Source organism: Chrysoperla carnea, chromosome 2 (assembly GCF_905475395.1).
Source record: "Chrysoperla carnea chromosome 2, inChrCarn1.1, whole genome shotgun sequence".
NCBI classification, from domain to species: Eukaryota; Metazoa; Arthropoda; class Insecta; order Neuroptera; family Chrysopidae; genus Chrysoperla; species Chrysoperla carnea.
In genome coordinates, this window is record NC_058338.1 from 13,388,091 (window position 1) to 13,403,878 (window position 15,788).

Sequence of the window (15,788 nt, forward strand, 5' to 3'; positions counted from 1 at the left end):
AAAAAAATGAAGTATGGATGAAAATTGTTGAAAAGTATGAATGTGTGTACATAAAACTTGTAAATACTTTTAAAATAAAAATTTGTGACAACTTGTAAATATAATTTTTAGATAATTAATTTAAGGATAATTTCGTTTTTAAAATTTATAAAAATAATATTTGTACAAATATTATTTTACCATAAATGTTAAACAGATAAACAACTTTTGTATGACACTGCCATTAAAAATATTAAGAATAAAATGAAAAATTTATTCTGATCGATCGACTTTTGTTTTTTTTTACTGCTTTCTCCCGCTGACTATTTTCGCAGTTTATTGAATTTAGAACCGCAATAGCTCGTTTGAAAACTTGTATTTTCTAGTTTTGGTATCCATTCCTCAAAAACTTCAGAGAACTTCAGAGAATTGCCTAGGAACGGCTAGTTTTTGATGATAAGATACTGTAAGGGTTTTAATTTCCAATATTTTTGAGTAATTAATTCAATCGATAATATCAGTGTATCCTTAGTTAATGTACTATTAATTACACTTATATCTAATTAATAATTAAGAGTGTTTTAATATTTTTAATTACGACATTAGATTAAATTTTAATTACCAAATAAATGTGAAACGAAACCGACATTGAAATTAAACGAAAAATATTATTTCGTGAATAAATTCGAACAAGACTAACACGGATAATTAAATTGGGCATGGGTCTTTTAGAAAAATTTATGGTATATTCAAAAAATTACATTAAAAAATGTAAAAAATATATCAAAATTGATGTAACTGAGAAAACATGTTTATGTGAATCATTACATATTGTCTTATGGATGATACGAATCTTTGGGCTGTTACCCATAAAATGGGATAATATTAATAATATCGTTGGTAATTGTTTATATCGTAAAAGTATAAAGTGGAAATTATATCAATATACTTTAATTTTGATTTTACTATGGCAATTGTATGAACAAATTTTCAATCGTTTCGATGATATTAAGTCTATATTACATTTAAGGTTAGTGCGTAAACCCAAAAGAAAGGCAAATAAAAACAGAAAAAATGATTCCACATAATCAAATCAGTACATACAGACAATTAAATAAAAACTACATAATAAAATCGAGGTTTTTCAGGTTGATAAAACTCTCATGTAGCTAAGAGGCTAAGGGGCCTTTCGTAGATTAATTGGAAATTGCAGTCTTTTCAGTATCTTTTTTAACCTTAGAACACCATCCTTTGATCTTCATAATCAATCTCTTTTTGGGGCTCCCCTCTTCTCCATGTGTAGTATATTTTGGCATTAAGTACCTTTTTAGGTATTTGGAGTCGTCCATGCGTTGTATGAGGCCAAACCATTCAATTCTGCGATCTTGGATAAAACGGACAATGTCTTTCACTCCTCCGTATATCTTCCTGATTACCTTCCCTTCGAATCTTCTCGATCTTTCTTTATCATCCTCGGCCAGCGTCCATGTTTTTCCGCCATATGTCACTACTGCATTAATTGGAAATTATTGATAGATAATTGAATCTAGCTAGTCGGTTCAAACCGGCTCTGTTCTGATCAATGTCATTTTGCCAAGAGATTTGACTGCTTGGTAATCTTGATCAAACCATGTGGAAAAGCCAAGTTTGTCGATGGAATTAAGGTGGATTCAGTATTGGGTGGAATCAGGTGGTGCCAGTTTTGGCTTACCAGCCCTTGCTCAAGCCTTGATTAAGGATAATAAATCAAGCCTTAATCAGGGATTGGGCAAGGGTTGGTAAACTAAGGCAAACCTTGGCCAAGGCTAACAAATCAAGCCTTGAACAAAGGTTGGCAAGCTTCCGCTTGTCTACTTTGGTTTACTAGTTCACCAAGGTTTAGGTACCAAGACTTGATTTATTAGCCTTGATCAAGGACTCCAAACTAAAGGCTGCAATACGACCATATGCTTGACAAACCAAAGCTTCACGAGTCTTTAACTGTTTAATAACGGATGTATTTTTATATTTTATGTTTAATTTACTTTTTTCAGTGTTTCTCGTAAATACCATTGTTACTGTTTTGCTAGTGTTTATTTCTAAGCCCGCACGTTCACTATAGTTATCAACATTATAATTTGTAGATAATTTGTAGGTTTTCTTCTGAGTCCGCAATTAAAACCGTATCGTCGGTATAACGTATATTGTTAATAGTTTGCCCGTTGAATACATATAATAGCTATTATTAAACATCCGTTATTAAACAGTTAAAGACTCGTGAAGCTTTGGTTTGTCAAGCATCGGGTAGTATTGCAGCCCTTAGTTTGGAGACCTAGACCTAGGTCTAAGTAGAGGCGTAGCTACCGTCGAGTCAGCCGTATCAATAATACGGGGCCCCCGAGCTACAGAGTCTCCCGGTCATACGCAATGTATATTTGACCATGTAAACTCACAGCAACATATTAATACATCCCTATCTTATAATAATTGATTACAAGAAAATACCATCGATAGGGAGCCCAAAGCTTCATTGGGGCCCCCAACTAATTTTCATACAGGGTCCCTCCAAGGCGAGCTACGCCACTGGGTTGAAATTATACTATATGTCGCTTTTCCATTTTCCGAAAATAACTAGTTAGTTTATTTTACTGAACTTTTTTTTATGTTTTAGTGGTTACATATTCACATTAAACTCAATTCTTACAATGCTCTTACAATGTTTATGTATGTTGCAAACGCAAGAATTAACTATCGATGTGTTTAATATATTTGTGTACATTCATAATTGTAAAGGGCAAATTTACTGTCAAGAGCATGCATATTATGTGATGAAATTTACAAAGATATCAGCTATTTTATATGCTGTAACAACAGTTTTACAATTTATTATATGGTTTTCAATAAATCCTTTAACAGATTGGATTTTATTTATGGATCAATTACCATTGAAAATTATTTGTTCGATTAGTGGTGTCTTTTTTACAAGTGCATCAACGAAATTTCTATATTGTTCGTTATTGATTAAATGTTTTCAAACAGTTTTTATACGCGTATTTCAAACGGAGAATTTAAAGCATCATCAAATGATTCTGAGCGATGCAAAAATTAAGTAAGTTGAAACGTCGGCAGAAATGAAACTCCCGATTATCACAACGTGTGTCGATCTATAATAATCTATTAATAATTTGTTAGAACTTCGTTAGTATCATTTTTATTTTTAAGAATTTCTCGATTAATGTTAGGAAAACAGAAATTTTTATAATGAGCAATTCAATTTTTTGATAACACAGGCAAATTTGATCCGATCTTATTGGAATTTTTTTTGAAACAAACTAATTTTGGGTCATTTTTTCAGCTAAGATACCAGTGTTTCGCTAGTAATCACTTATGTGCTGAATTCCGGAACCAGGATTCCAAATTTTTGAAACTTATAAGAGCTAGGTTAATTTTGATTACAAATTTGAAAAGTATGGCCCAAATTTAGTAGGATTACATACTTAGTTTATCAAAATTGGATAAAATTTGGATGTAATAGAGCAAAATTAAATTTTTTGGATTCTGATGACGTCATAAAGTTAAAAAATTCGATTTTTTTGATAACACAGGCAAATTTAATCCGATGTAATTGTAATTTTTTTGAAACCCACTAATTTTAGGACATTCTTTTCAGCTGTGATGCCAGTTTTTCCCTACCTATCACTTATGTGCTGAATTCCGGGACCAGGGCTCCACATTCTTAAAATCCATTAGAGCTAGATTAATTTTGATTATAAATTTGAAAAGTATGATCCAAATTTAGTAGGATTACATGCTTGGTTTATCAAAATTGGATAAAATTTGGATGTAATAGAGCAAAATTAAATTTTTTGGATTCTGATGACTTGATAATTTTTTCTAGGACAAACAATGAGGTATCGAATTCAATTTTTTGGTGCAAAATTGAAGGGCATCACAAAATTAATCAAATGTTCAATGATTGTCGTAATATAGATGAAAAGTATGATATTTTAAGACATTTATTGGGCTTAAAAATTGCAACATTTAAATTATGCTGTGTCACCGATTATCCATTTTTTCATATATGTTACATATCCATTGTAATTAATCTTATAATTATTGTTTATATAATGGTCATTATGTGGCAGTTTGATGCAGATATTCGAAGTGATTTTATACGGGAATTTTTTACAAATTTATTTACAACGTTTCAATCTATTTTGTTCTTATCGGGAACATTGATTTTTATTACAAGCTTTAAAACAGAGGTAAGATTTTTTAATTGGTTCTGTATCGATTTGTACATCCACAGGTTAACTGTGCCCATCTAAGTAGAGAGTGGCCATAATTGTACTCTTTAACTCTAAAGAGCCCAATAATTATAAAGTGCAGGTCCAAAACTAAGGCGTGGTAAAAGAGGCACCCGCCATCGGCTCATAAGAAATAAGGCGCAAAACAAAACTATGTTTTATACGTAAAAAGAAAGTTAGTAAAGAATCATGTAAAGACGCAGATTTATTTACAGAAAGTCAAAAAGTTAAAAAATTCTATTTTTTAGATAACACAGGAAAATTTTATCTGATCTTATTGGAATTTTTTTTGAAACCTACTAATTTTGGGTCATTCTTTTCAGCTGTGATGTCAATTTTCCCCTAGCTATCACTTATATGCATAATTCTGGTACCAGGACTCCACATTCTTGAAACCCATTAGAGCTAGGTTAATTTTGATCACAAATTTGAAAAATATGACCCAATTTTAGTAGGATTACATACTTGGTTTATCAAAATTGGATAAAATTTGGATGTGATAGAGCAAAATTAAATTTTTTGGATTCTGATGACGTCATAAAGTTCAAAAATTCGATTTTTTTGATAACACCGGCAAATTTGATCCGATCTTATTGGAATTTTTTTTGAATCCCACTAATTTTGGGTCATTCTTTTCAGCTGTGATGACAATTTTTCCTTAGCTATCTCTTATGTGCATAATTCTGGTACCAGGACTCCACATTCTTGAAACACATTAGAGCTAGGTTAATTTTGATAACAAATTTGAAAAGTATGACCCAAATTTAGTAGGATTACATACTTGGTTTATCAAAATTGGATAAAATTTGGATGTGATAGTGCAACATTACTTTTTTTGATTCTGATGACGTCATAAAGTTAAAAAATTCGATTTTTTTGATAACACTAATTTTAGCACCTAAAAAGTACCTCATTCGGTATTTTTTAAATGCGATTTCCGTACTTTGTTGTAATTTTTGTTTGCAGTTGAAACGATTAAAAGATATATTATTGATACATTCAGCAGAAATTACAGATCGTAGAGAAAAGTTACAATTACGATTTTTAGTGGATATTATAGAGCATTGTGATTTTCGTGATTGTAAAGGCATTGATGATTACACAATAAGTAAATACACTTCGGTAAGCTAAGCTAAAAATTACAAGAAAGCTATTGAAGCTTTTCGTAAAGAATATTCCTAGAATAAGATATTGAAAATAATAAAACTGCCTTGTTTTTAGATATGTCATAATGTATTAACGTACTTTTTAATAGCAATTCAATTTCGTTTACCGGAAGAATAATTATAGTAAAATTTGTAACAATGAGTTATATATAGCACAGATTACATCCTGAACTATTTAAACCAGCTTTCACACAATTTTTTTACAGGGTGTATAAAATGTCATGCTGCATCTCTTGGGAAGATTGTTCAACAACATTTTACCTAACCAACGATAAAAAATTCATACATTGTTAAAAAGAAATGTATAAATAAGAAAAAGATATTTTAAAAGAATAATTGTCCCTATTTTGTTCTAGCTTTTCTCCCTAAATTTCAGAACTTTGACCCCATAACTCCTCTATACCACAAAAATCAAATCATATACCCTACAAAAATCAAATCATTACCTATTATTTTCGCAGTATTGGCCTTCACATTCTGAAATCAAATGCATTTCCCTTTCGGCTTTAGTCTTAGTGTTGCTCTATTAATATAAAACTTGAATATCACAAGGCTGTAAATTCAAGGAATATTTTAGGAGACTGGAAAAATATGTTTAAAATTGCAAAATAAGTGACCATCTTGTAACAGTGGTTCACAAATTATTAACCAATTTTAAAAAATGTGGCAAAATGTTTCTATATCAGACCATAATTACCACTTCCACTGCATTTCCCCTTTTCCTGTTATTTCTTAGATTTTTTTGACCTAAACGGTTATAACTAAGCCTTACCTCAGTGTTGTAGTGAGGGGCGGGCAAAGGAGGGCATCATGCCCCAGACGCTACTCACAAACGGCGCCAATTGGTCCGCCCTTTGGAACCCTATGCCACCTTAAGACTTGGTTCAATTGGCTGAATGTTCCTTGGAGTCCTATAAACACGTTACAAAACACGTTACCCTGTTTCCCCACTTTCGACACTTTTTTCCGGCTTATTCATTGTATTACTATAGAACAATTAGCTATCAATCAAATCTAGAATTAATATCTTAGAAGTATATGATACATTTCATTTTCACTGTCATAGTAACGTTTCAATAAATTTTTGGACAAAGTTCCATACATATGTTGACAAATTAAAAAATTAATTTTTCCAAAAATTAATCACATTAATTTGTTAACATATTTCGTAGTGACCATTTCGATCAACAATGGAACAATAAATTTAAACGTCAATTTTTTACATAATTTTTCGTTATGGCTAAAGAAAATCCCGATGACCCTATGGGAGATAATAAGGCACCTTTTGGATTCAAATTGGCAAATTTACCTGTAGTCGTAAAAACTCATTATAAAAAGGTATGACATTTTTTAATTAAAAACTTTCATTTTTCATGAAATTAAGTAGGCATGGACTAAGTTTTTTAAGTAATAATGTAGTGTTAATAATTTAGGATGGTTTGTGGTAGAATTTTTCTAGCAGTACTGTTGCTTTTATCCGATTTGTTTTTAGCTCTTTTTATATTCGCATTCATCAATCAGTTTGATAGACCACCGGAATAAAATTTTACAAAAAAAAAAAAACTATAAATCTTCCTAAATTATAAATACTAAATGGGTACTGTATGTACCAAAAGCAACACCAAATTCCAGAATGTAGGAAATTACCAATCACAAATTTAACAAAATTATCATAAGTTCTACATCAGTACAGTTGTAGTCATTCCATAAAATAGCTCTTAAGAGATTGTTTCCTAGAACAACGAGTAGTTGTCTTTTGTCAAAGTCCTCCTAATAAATACTCTTAACGAATTTTTTTTTCTTTTATCAGGTTCTTATAGCAGGAGTAATGGGCTTCGTCGGTTACAATGCTTATTTAAAAATGAAAGAAGCAAACACATTTAGTCTATTTAATAAAACAAAAATTATGCCAATGGATTCTGGTACAACTTCAAGTCCTGCGAAAGCAACTCAACCGCCCAATTTAGATCCAGATCCAAAAATGCAAGCATTAGAAAAGAACAAAGTATTAGATGACGCCACTGTAAATACATTACAACCATTTATTAATGATAAAACCAATGATGTATCAAATATATTGAGTGAATCTCAGAGTGATGATAACCAATTGGATGCTGAAAAGATGATTACAGAAATGATAAATGCTCGAGATGGTATCAACGACGATGTAAGAATGATTTATTAATTGTACCAGCTGTGTCTTCTCAGCCACTAGTTCTTCACAGCCACAAAATTCACACTATAGTAGTTTTTTTAATTTTTGTAAATTTCACTTGTTAAATTAAAGTTATCCGAATCACATCCTATGTTAGGGTATGCACATCCTATTATGACTGAGTTTTCGAGTAGTTATTATAAAGAATTTTTTATCGTTTCATTATTTTTACAAAAACAGAATAATAGTCACAAGCGCCTTCGCCCCGGGCGACAATGCACATGAGATCTGTCGAGACAATCTTTACTTGCTCCCGTGATGCGTATACATTTATCTGCTTGACGGAGGCGGAAGGTGGCATCTTGTTTAACACAGGGACGAAGGGCGAAAGTTGACAATGCTCTTTCGAAGGGGAGAAAATGACTGCTTCTGTTTTGATATAAACAAAAAATGGCTTTTCTTAAGAACAATTGTTTAAACAATTGTTTAAAACTTTGAAAAGATTCGTCTGCACAGTTTTATAAATAATTTGTTGTAGGATAAGTTGGAGAAAGCAGAAATTTCTACTGTCAATGATGAAAAATATACCAAAAGTAACGATGATCACCAAGATAAAATAAAATTCCCAATTGGAAGAATCTAATATAGTACTCTTTGCTGCTTATAACTTTATGGACGTAAGTAAATTTTCAACAAATGAAATTACCTAGCAACAAAAAATTTAATAAATACAATTCGTTTTTTATTTAAATGTCATTTGACACCAAATGATTTTTTGTATAACATCCTAAAAATAATATCCAAAAATAATTTTTTTGATTAAAATATGGATCCATCAAATCGCTCGGACGACGTAAAATCCCCCGCAAATGAATCTGCCAAAACCTCTACAAATGAAAGTAAATCCACTGAAAACGAAGCTAAATTCACTGCAAATGAAACCAGCACAGAAACTTCTAAATCTAAATTTGCAGGATTGTCAAAACTATTTAATAACAATACAACTACTGGGCGTGCCAATGTACTATATTTTTTAAGCTTATTGAAAGTTCAAATGAAATTAAATTAAATTAAATTAAATTTTTTATTTCTAGGTTGCCAAAGCTACAGTTGGATCTTTATTCATGGCATTTTTAGTTTATAAATTTGTGATGATGAAAAAGAAAGATACGAAAACGCCTGTAACGATAACAACTACACAAAAACAGAGTAAAAATACATCACCAGCATCAACAATATTAACACCAGATCCTACTAATCCTTATCCGGCGAAAAAAAAGTAATGGAACACAATTTTTTAAGACCATCTTATATAAGATCATTTTTTACAAATAAAACTTTTTTCTATTCCACATAATTTCCGTGTTTTTTTTTAACGATTCAAGGAAAAGCCGATCAAATGTTGAATCCTGATTTCGATGAACGACTTGCGGATGGCTCTTGCGTATTTTCACAAACAACGCCAACTTTCTAATCATTAATTTTCACAAAAAATCTTTGTAATCTTAGAATTTTACCATATTGTTTTGAAAAAAAGATTAACAAGGCCAACGAAGACTCGAATGAATACCCCATCATACTAAATTTTACAACTATAAATTTTAGCTGTTGATCATACCTTCCTCCTGACCAATTGGCTCGCAACGCTCTTGAACAAGACGCAATTGTGACTAAGATTTGTATTTTGATGTGTAAAATAGAAAAAAATAGATTTTATTTTGGATTTCGAAGTAACCAAAAGATTTAATTTTGATTTATTTTAATTTAATTTTGGTTTTGGGATTGAAATAGCTTCAAAATCATCGGAATCAACTTAACTTTAATATACAATGTCAGCATGTACATTGACAACAAAACATCCAAGCACCTAATGTCAATGGAATAGTATCAAGCTTTGTCATTTAGTGCCTAAATTCTGCAGAGTTCAAACAACTTCAATACTTACCTTCGATCGATTACATTTCACCTGGCTGGTAAAATATATACATGTTGCGTAATTTGAAATAATTGGAGAAAAAATTTTAGGTTTATCATTCTGCACATAAATGAAAATGGGAGAAGATAGATGTAGTAGACAAACAACCGTGTATGAAAGCATGCACTTAGTTCATGCATGCCTCTTCTTGGATATAGTAAAACTCCAAAATTTAAATTCGAGCACATTATGTGTTAGTTTGCAATTTTAGAAAAAGAATTTGGAACCGCCAAGCATCTGAAAGTTATTAGAAAGAATAAAAAAAATTCGAACATAAACAGAAACATAAAAAAAGTTTTCTACTTTATTAAAATCATATTTCAACACTTTTTTTTAACCACAAATTAAAAGAACAACCACCCAAGGTATCGAAAACAAGATCTTCTTAAAATTAGGAACTTAAAATTAATTACAATAAGAAAATTCTAAATTAATTGAGTTGTTAAATAAAACGTTTATAAATAAGATTATTAGACTCGAGAACACCCACACAAAATTGACCGTCTCTTTTCTATAAGTCGGTAGAAATTCTAGAAAAAGGCAATAGGGTATTATCGTTAGTCAAAAATAATCTGATTTCGTATCATAAAAACACATTTTTCTTTTAAAATTTTAAAATTAAAAATCGTAATTTTTAAACTGTATATCACGTGACCTAAAACGCGGGCAAGCCCTGCTGTGATGTCATAGCGGTATGAGTCATAGACCATCAATTAGTTCAGTGTAGACAGTTGGGTATAATATATACATAGATAAGTATTTATATTTATATTATAATCAGATGTCTATGAACATATCTGTCAAAATTATTTGTGTTATTTCGTATAGTGATACCCATATTACGTCATCAAATTGGATGCCCGCTTTTTTGACAGTTTGAAAAAGGTTTAAAATTTAATTTAAGTTTTTGGCAAGAAAGCTTGTGTATTTTTCCGAAATAAATTATTGATAGCTTTTTATTAGCAAAATCAACATTTTGAAGTACTTTTTCAAAAATAGTGGAATACCCTATTAAAAATAAAGTGAGTACCTAATTATCAGTGTGTATAACCAATTGTTAATATTTTCTACATGTAGGTTATAAAGAAGGAGAACGATCGCTACGCGCTAAAGCATTAGCGCGTCCATCCCTGAAAATTTGTAAAATTTATAGATCATTTTTCAGCCACCAGCCTCGCTGTCGTCGGTAAATAGTATCTGTGAAGTTAGCTGTTTATGAGTACAAGTAGATGAAGTTAGTACCATTCAAATTTATAAAGTAGTATAGATAAATTTATAAAGTAGAATAGATAATTTATAATTTTCTTCATTAGTAAATAATAATAATAATTAATAATAATTTCATTATTTGCTTTTTTTCCTTTGAATGATATTTATAGACGTATATTAAACGTTGATAGATCATTTGAAATTAGCGCACAACAGCCCGCTTTTAATGAGACAACTTAGCAATCCCAGCGCCTCACTTATTTTGTCCATATTTTGGGGACAATATTTTCTATAGCGACCGTTCTCCTTCTTTATAGCCTCCATGATTTTCTACGAAAACTCAATTAATCTAGAATTATTGTTATGATACAATTTATATAAATAAAATATAAATAAATTATGACGTAATAACGTTACAATCCTCACAGAAAGCCTCATAAATATTTGCACCTAATATTTTAAATTGATCATTTAACACTAACTCATGTATAATATTAAACGAAAAATTTTTACCATCACTCGTTGAATGTGGCGTTAAAATAATACCATTTATAATTGGTATTAATTTCGCCATTGGTACTTGAACTTTATTTGGATTAATAAATCCAGAACTTTCACTCGATGTCGATGTTTCGTTCGATGTCGTTGTATAATACTCTGATATACAATCGATTAAACATGAAAAACTTCGACTAACATTTGAACTACATACATTTCGTAATTCATCACTTTCTAATAAATCGCATGTTTCGTTAATAATTTTCTTATAAATCTCGTCATTTTCGAACGTTTTATCATCGGAACCAATTAAAAAATCTGATATTCGCAACAAGGGATCGTTTAAATCACTACTTAATTGTGATTGGATTGACCAAAATAATAGCTCGACATCTTGTAAGGACATTTTTTGTTTTAAATCGAATTTATTTACAACATTTTTCACTTTTTGTTGAATGTTTTGTATCATTTCTTGTGTACCTTCATTTAAATATCGTTGACACAGCGAAAAATATTTTTCTTGAACGGCCAAGGTAACTTTATCCGTGTTTTTAAACATATAACCACCGATTAAATTCAATTGAACTCGAGATATAGCGACTAATAATACAGCACCATATACAAATGCTGTAACTCGTGTGAATGCAATCACTTTAATTTCATTCCAAATTTCGACACGATTTTCCGGTGATGATTTTAATTTTGCAACAAGTTCATCCGTGGATAATTGTTTAACAATGGAATCACTTAAATGTTTAAATAATGATAAAATTGTGGTGTTACAAGTACGTTCGGTTGATTCAAAATGTTGACATTTTCTTGTACGTTCCAAAAATTCTTTAGTTTTACGTTCTTGCCATTCTTCGATTTTATTTCGTGCATATTTTGATAGTAATATTATACCACCGGCTATTAAACCACCTGTTATGATTTTCCGTCTGTGACGACTTAAGAATGCTCGAGTTGATGCAAACATTGTGTTTTTCTTATTTTTGTAACGAATACTAAACAACTTCAGCTATTGCAAGTCATTTACAATTAACATATATTTTATAGGTTAATTAAGAAAAATTTTTATTTAACAAAATTTTTATTCATCGTTTTAATAGTCACTTTGCACATGGTTTTCCCGTAAATCAGTTAATTTTTGATTATAAAACCATTTATAAAAAATTATCTTATTCTGATAAAAAAAAATTTATATTAAATTTACGCTTCTTGTAAACTCAATCGTAAAATAAAGTCCAAGGTATATTTGAAAACATTACTTTTAGGTGACGTTTTAATATCAAAAATTTTTTTATACATTATTACATAAAAGCTGATTAGATTAAATATAATAATTTTTAAAATTGCACATTGATTTATTGAAATGGTATCTTTTTCTTGCGAGAAAATTTGAAAAAAGTATTTTATGTACTTAACCTTCATTAAATACAGAGTGTATGAAATTATAAAAATAATTTGTCGTAATAGAAAACAAATCAAAATTGTGTCCGATGCAAGTAATTAAACCCGAATTAAGGCCTAGATGACTAGGCATAGGTCTATGACCCTCCACAAAAGAAAGCCGCAGATATGAAACGTTTTTCGAACGGCAAAATTATTATACCATTACTCTTAACGATTATAAGAGCGTTTAAAAAAAAATTATTCATTCATTTCCCGAATTTGTATATGCTTTCTGCCTTTAACCGCCCGGTTTAAGTCTTTAAGAATTATTTCTCTTTAGATCTTCCTTTTCTTTGATTCGTATTTTTATGGTTTAGAATAGTAATGAAATCCAAATTTTTGCATTTGCCACAATTTCGAGCAGTAATGGTGTTTGGACACCATTTGTGTTGGAATCGACAAAGGAAATATCGAAATATTAAGTAATTAGAAGCCACACGCTATTAAAACAAAGACGTTGTGATTTTCATATATTAACAAGACTATAGTACTCGTATTTGAAGGTTTCTTAAGTCACAACCGCAACGGCAAAATAATTAATGAAGTATTGCGTGATTTTTTAAACTCAAGGTGAGTTTCAAGCTCTCATAAATCATTTTTGCGACTCAAAAGTTTTAAGGATTTTTGCCAGTTAAATTCAAATAATGACTTTTTCTACGGCATAATCATCTTTGATACTGTTCAATCGTTCATAAAATTTATCAATGCCAAGAATTACTAAACCCGTATATTAACTCCGGCTTAAGAGTGAGCATACAAATTTGCCAATAATAAAAACGATCGAGCAGATTTAAAAAAGAATGAACACACCCTTATTTAATTTCAGAAATAGACCTGTTTTGAACGGAACCTTTATATGCCAAACAACTTGAAATTACCAATTTACAATTTTTATTAATCTGTCAGATATTTTATTTATAAAATTGAAAAATATAATATTTCATTATAGTTTTTACAGAAAATATTTTTTTAATTAGTGTTATTTCAATAATGGCATATTATCTTTAAGAAAAACTATGCCCAAGAAACAAATGATATCGAAAGGATGCCCAAAATGTGAGCAACAAGTTCCAGTTGCTTGCAAAGCATGTCGTTGTGGACATTCGTTTTTCAAAGCGAAAAAGGGGTCAAATACGCCCGCACAATCAACAGATACACGACGGCGAACCTCGCGTGTGCGACGTGAAAAACCTAATTACTACGATTCTTTAGAGTTCGAAAAACAAGTGAAAAAAACCCGAACGTCATCACGAGTTAGTGAATGTGACGATGATGATGCAGTCCTTATTAAGCCAAAACCGAAGAAGCGTAAAGTAAAAAAAGAGGAAGAAGAAGAAGAGGAACCCATACAAAATTTAAGTGGCGATAAACAACTGCAATGCATGATTATTTTAGCTGAATTAAATAGAAAAATGGGTGTTGTCACATGGAAACCTTTGGATGAATAGTTTTAAGTTTATTACCCCAATAGTGAATAATTGGTGATTGAAGACTATACTTAGTTCGAACGGTATCCAGCAAATATAAGATCCACAGAGTTATTAATCGATGCTCGCGTGCGACTCGCGCTGAATGCCCAGGAAAACTTTGATTTTAAATATCTACAAAAAAGTGCAAAGGAATAAATAATTAAGAGAACAAATTTGAAGAATTTATAATTTACAAAACAATGAAACAAAAATGTCAAATAAACATCATAAACATTTCAGTGTTGTCAGATTTTATGCGTCACAATGTAACTATTCAAAACTGCGAAATAATTTAATGTAGAATCTAATCATTAAAGAATATTGTTTTAATAAAAAAAGGAAAATAAATATTTTATATTTAAAAAATTTGTTTGTTTTATTAAATTAAAAATGGTAATTTAAAGTCTATCTCCTTAAGAGTACATTGGATCCTTGGTAGAACTAGACAAGGTATGCTCGATGTAGGACGAGTTTTGGTTCAGTAGGCGCATGTACCCAGTCGACGCCATTTTACCTTTTTCCCGCTTCTTGATTCAAATGTTGTAAAAAACATGAATACTTTTTGTGTGAACAATCCTTGTGTGAAAAATAGTTCCTGACAATGAATAAATAATTAATGATTAATGGATTTTTTCAATTTTTAATATGTAAACAATACATTGACCAATTTGACAGCTCGAATAGAATAGCGAAGGCGCTGAGTGCCTACAAAAAGATTATTAAACTAGAACAACTTTGCAATTTTCTCATATATAATTATGTGGGATTTTCTTTCGCTCAGGGTTCGCTATCGACTTATAAACTAATAATGTACCGAAAAAATAATAAAACTTAATCCTTACAATCGTGCTAGCTTCTTTGTTATTTAATCAAACGTATTATTATGTGCATAACATTAAAATATAGACTCATACCTTTAAAATGAGTACCTTAAAGCACAAAAATATTATTAATTGGCCAATCTACGAACGTTTCAAACGAAGCCCTTCGCGCCGATCTTATACATTATCATTTTTGTTTACAATTTTAATCATATCTCCGGTTCTATTGGTCCTATCAAGGCGAAAAAAAGGAAATATTTGTCTTTATATGTAAAATAATATGGTACAGTATTTGTATACTAAATTTTCAATAACTTACGAGCTAGAGCCGTATAAACAATTTATTTGTTTATAACAAATTTCCTCCACTTTGAGCTATGAGCAAGCTGAAAATTCAGATTCAGCGGGTCAAAATACAATACACTCCTTGTTCGGTAGGACCTGTTAATGTATACAAAATATACTCAGCGAATTTTACAAACGATAAATAGTGAAGTCTTAAATTCTCTGTTCTTTTAATACGACAGTTTTGGGTCACCTTGCTTAGTATAGAAGTATAAAATTTATGTTTTAAATGTAACTACGGTAACAGTCCTCATTTATGGCAAATTGAAATATGTCAACCCAAAATAAATAAAAAATTTTGGAACTATATAAAAAGCTTTAAATTTATCGATATATATGAAAATTATCTGGAAATGGTAATTTTCTCCGCAAATTTTAATGACTACCATTAAAAGATCCCCATCTTTTAAAAAAAGAGTCTTAACGAGTGAGT

The 15,788-nt window shown here is 30.3% G+C and overlaps 3 protein-coding genes across 4 annotated transcripts; 2 read left to right on the forward strand and 1 right to left on the reverse strand.

Annotated features, from left to right (window-relative positions):
- Positions 1 to 6,547: 6,547 nt before the first annotated feature.
- On the forward strand, positions 6,548 to 8,817 carry LOC123293171. 2 transcript variants are annotated; one of them, XM_044873897.1, is made up of 4 exons: positions 6,548 to 6,769; positions 7,242 to 7,598; positions 8,125 to 8,263; positions 8,681 to 8,817. In XM_044873897.1, exons 1-3 carry the CDS (start codon positions 6,668 to 6,670, stop codon positions 8,227 to 8,229), a joined length of 564 nt encoding a protein of 187 aa, XP_044729832.1. In that variant the 5' UTR covers positions 6,548 to 6,667; the 3' UTR covers positions 8,230 to 8,263; positions 8,681 to 8,817. The 2 variants fall into 2 exon arrangements, with proteins under 2 accessions (XP_044729832.1, XP_044729833.1); XM_044873898.1 differs by having other exon boundaries at positions 8,125 to 8,259; positions 8,681 to 8,813.
- A 2,193-nt stretch (positions 8,818 to 11,010) lies between these two features.
- On the reverse strand, positions 11,011 to 12,511 carry LOC123293170 (peroxisomal biogenesis factor 3). The gene has a single exon (XM_044873896.1). It carries the CDS (start codon positions 12,242 to 12,244, stop codon positions 11,168 to 11,170), a length of 1,077 nt encoding a protein of 358 aa, XP_044729831.1. The 5' UTR covers positions 12,245 to 12,511; the 3' UTR covers positions 11,011 to 11,167.
- A 1,076-nt stretch (positions 12,512 to 13,587) lies between these two features.
- On the forward strand, positions 13,588 to 14,342 carry LOC123293172 (UPF0547 protein C16orf87 homolog). Its single transcript, XM_044873899.1, has one exon. It carries the CDS (start codon positions 13,737 to 13,739, stop codon positions 14,166 to 14,168), a length of 432 nt encoding a protein of 143 aa, XP_044729834.1. The 5' UTR covers positions 13,588 to 13,736; the 3' UTR covers positions 14,169 to 14,342.
- Positions 14,343 to 15,788: the final 1,446 nt, after the last annotated feature.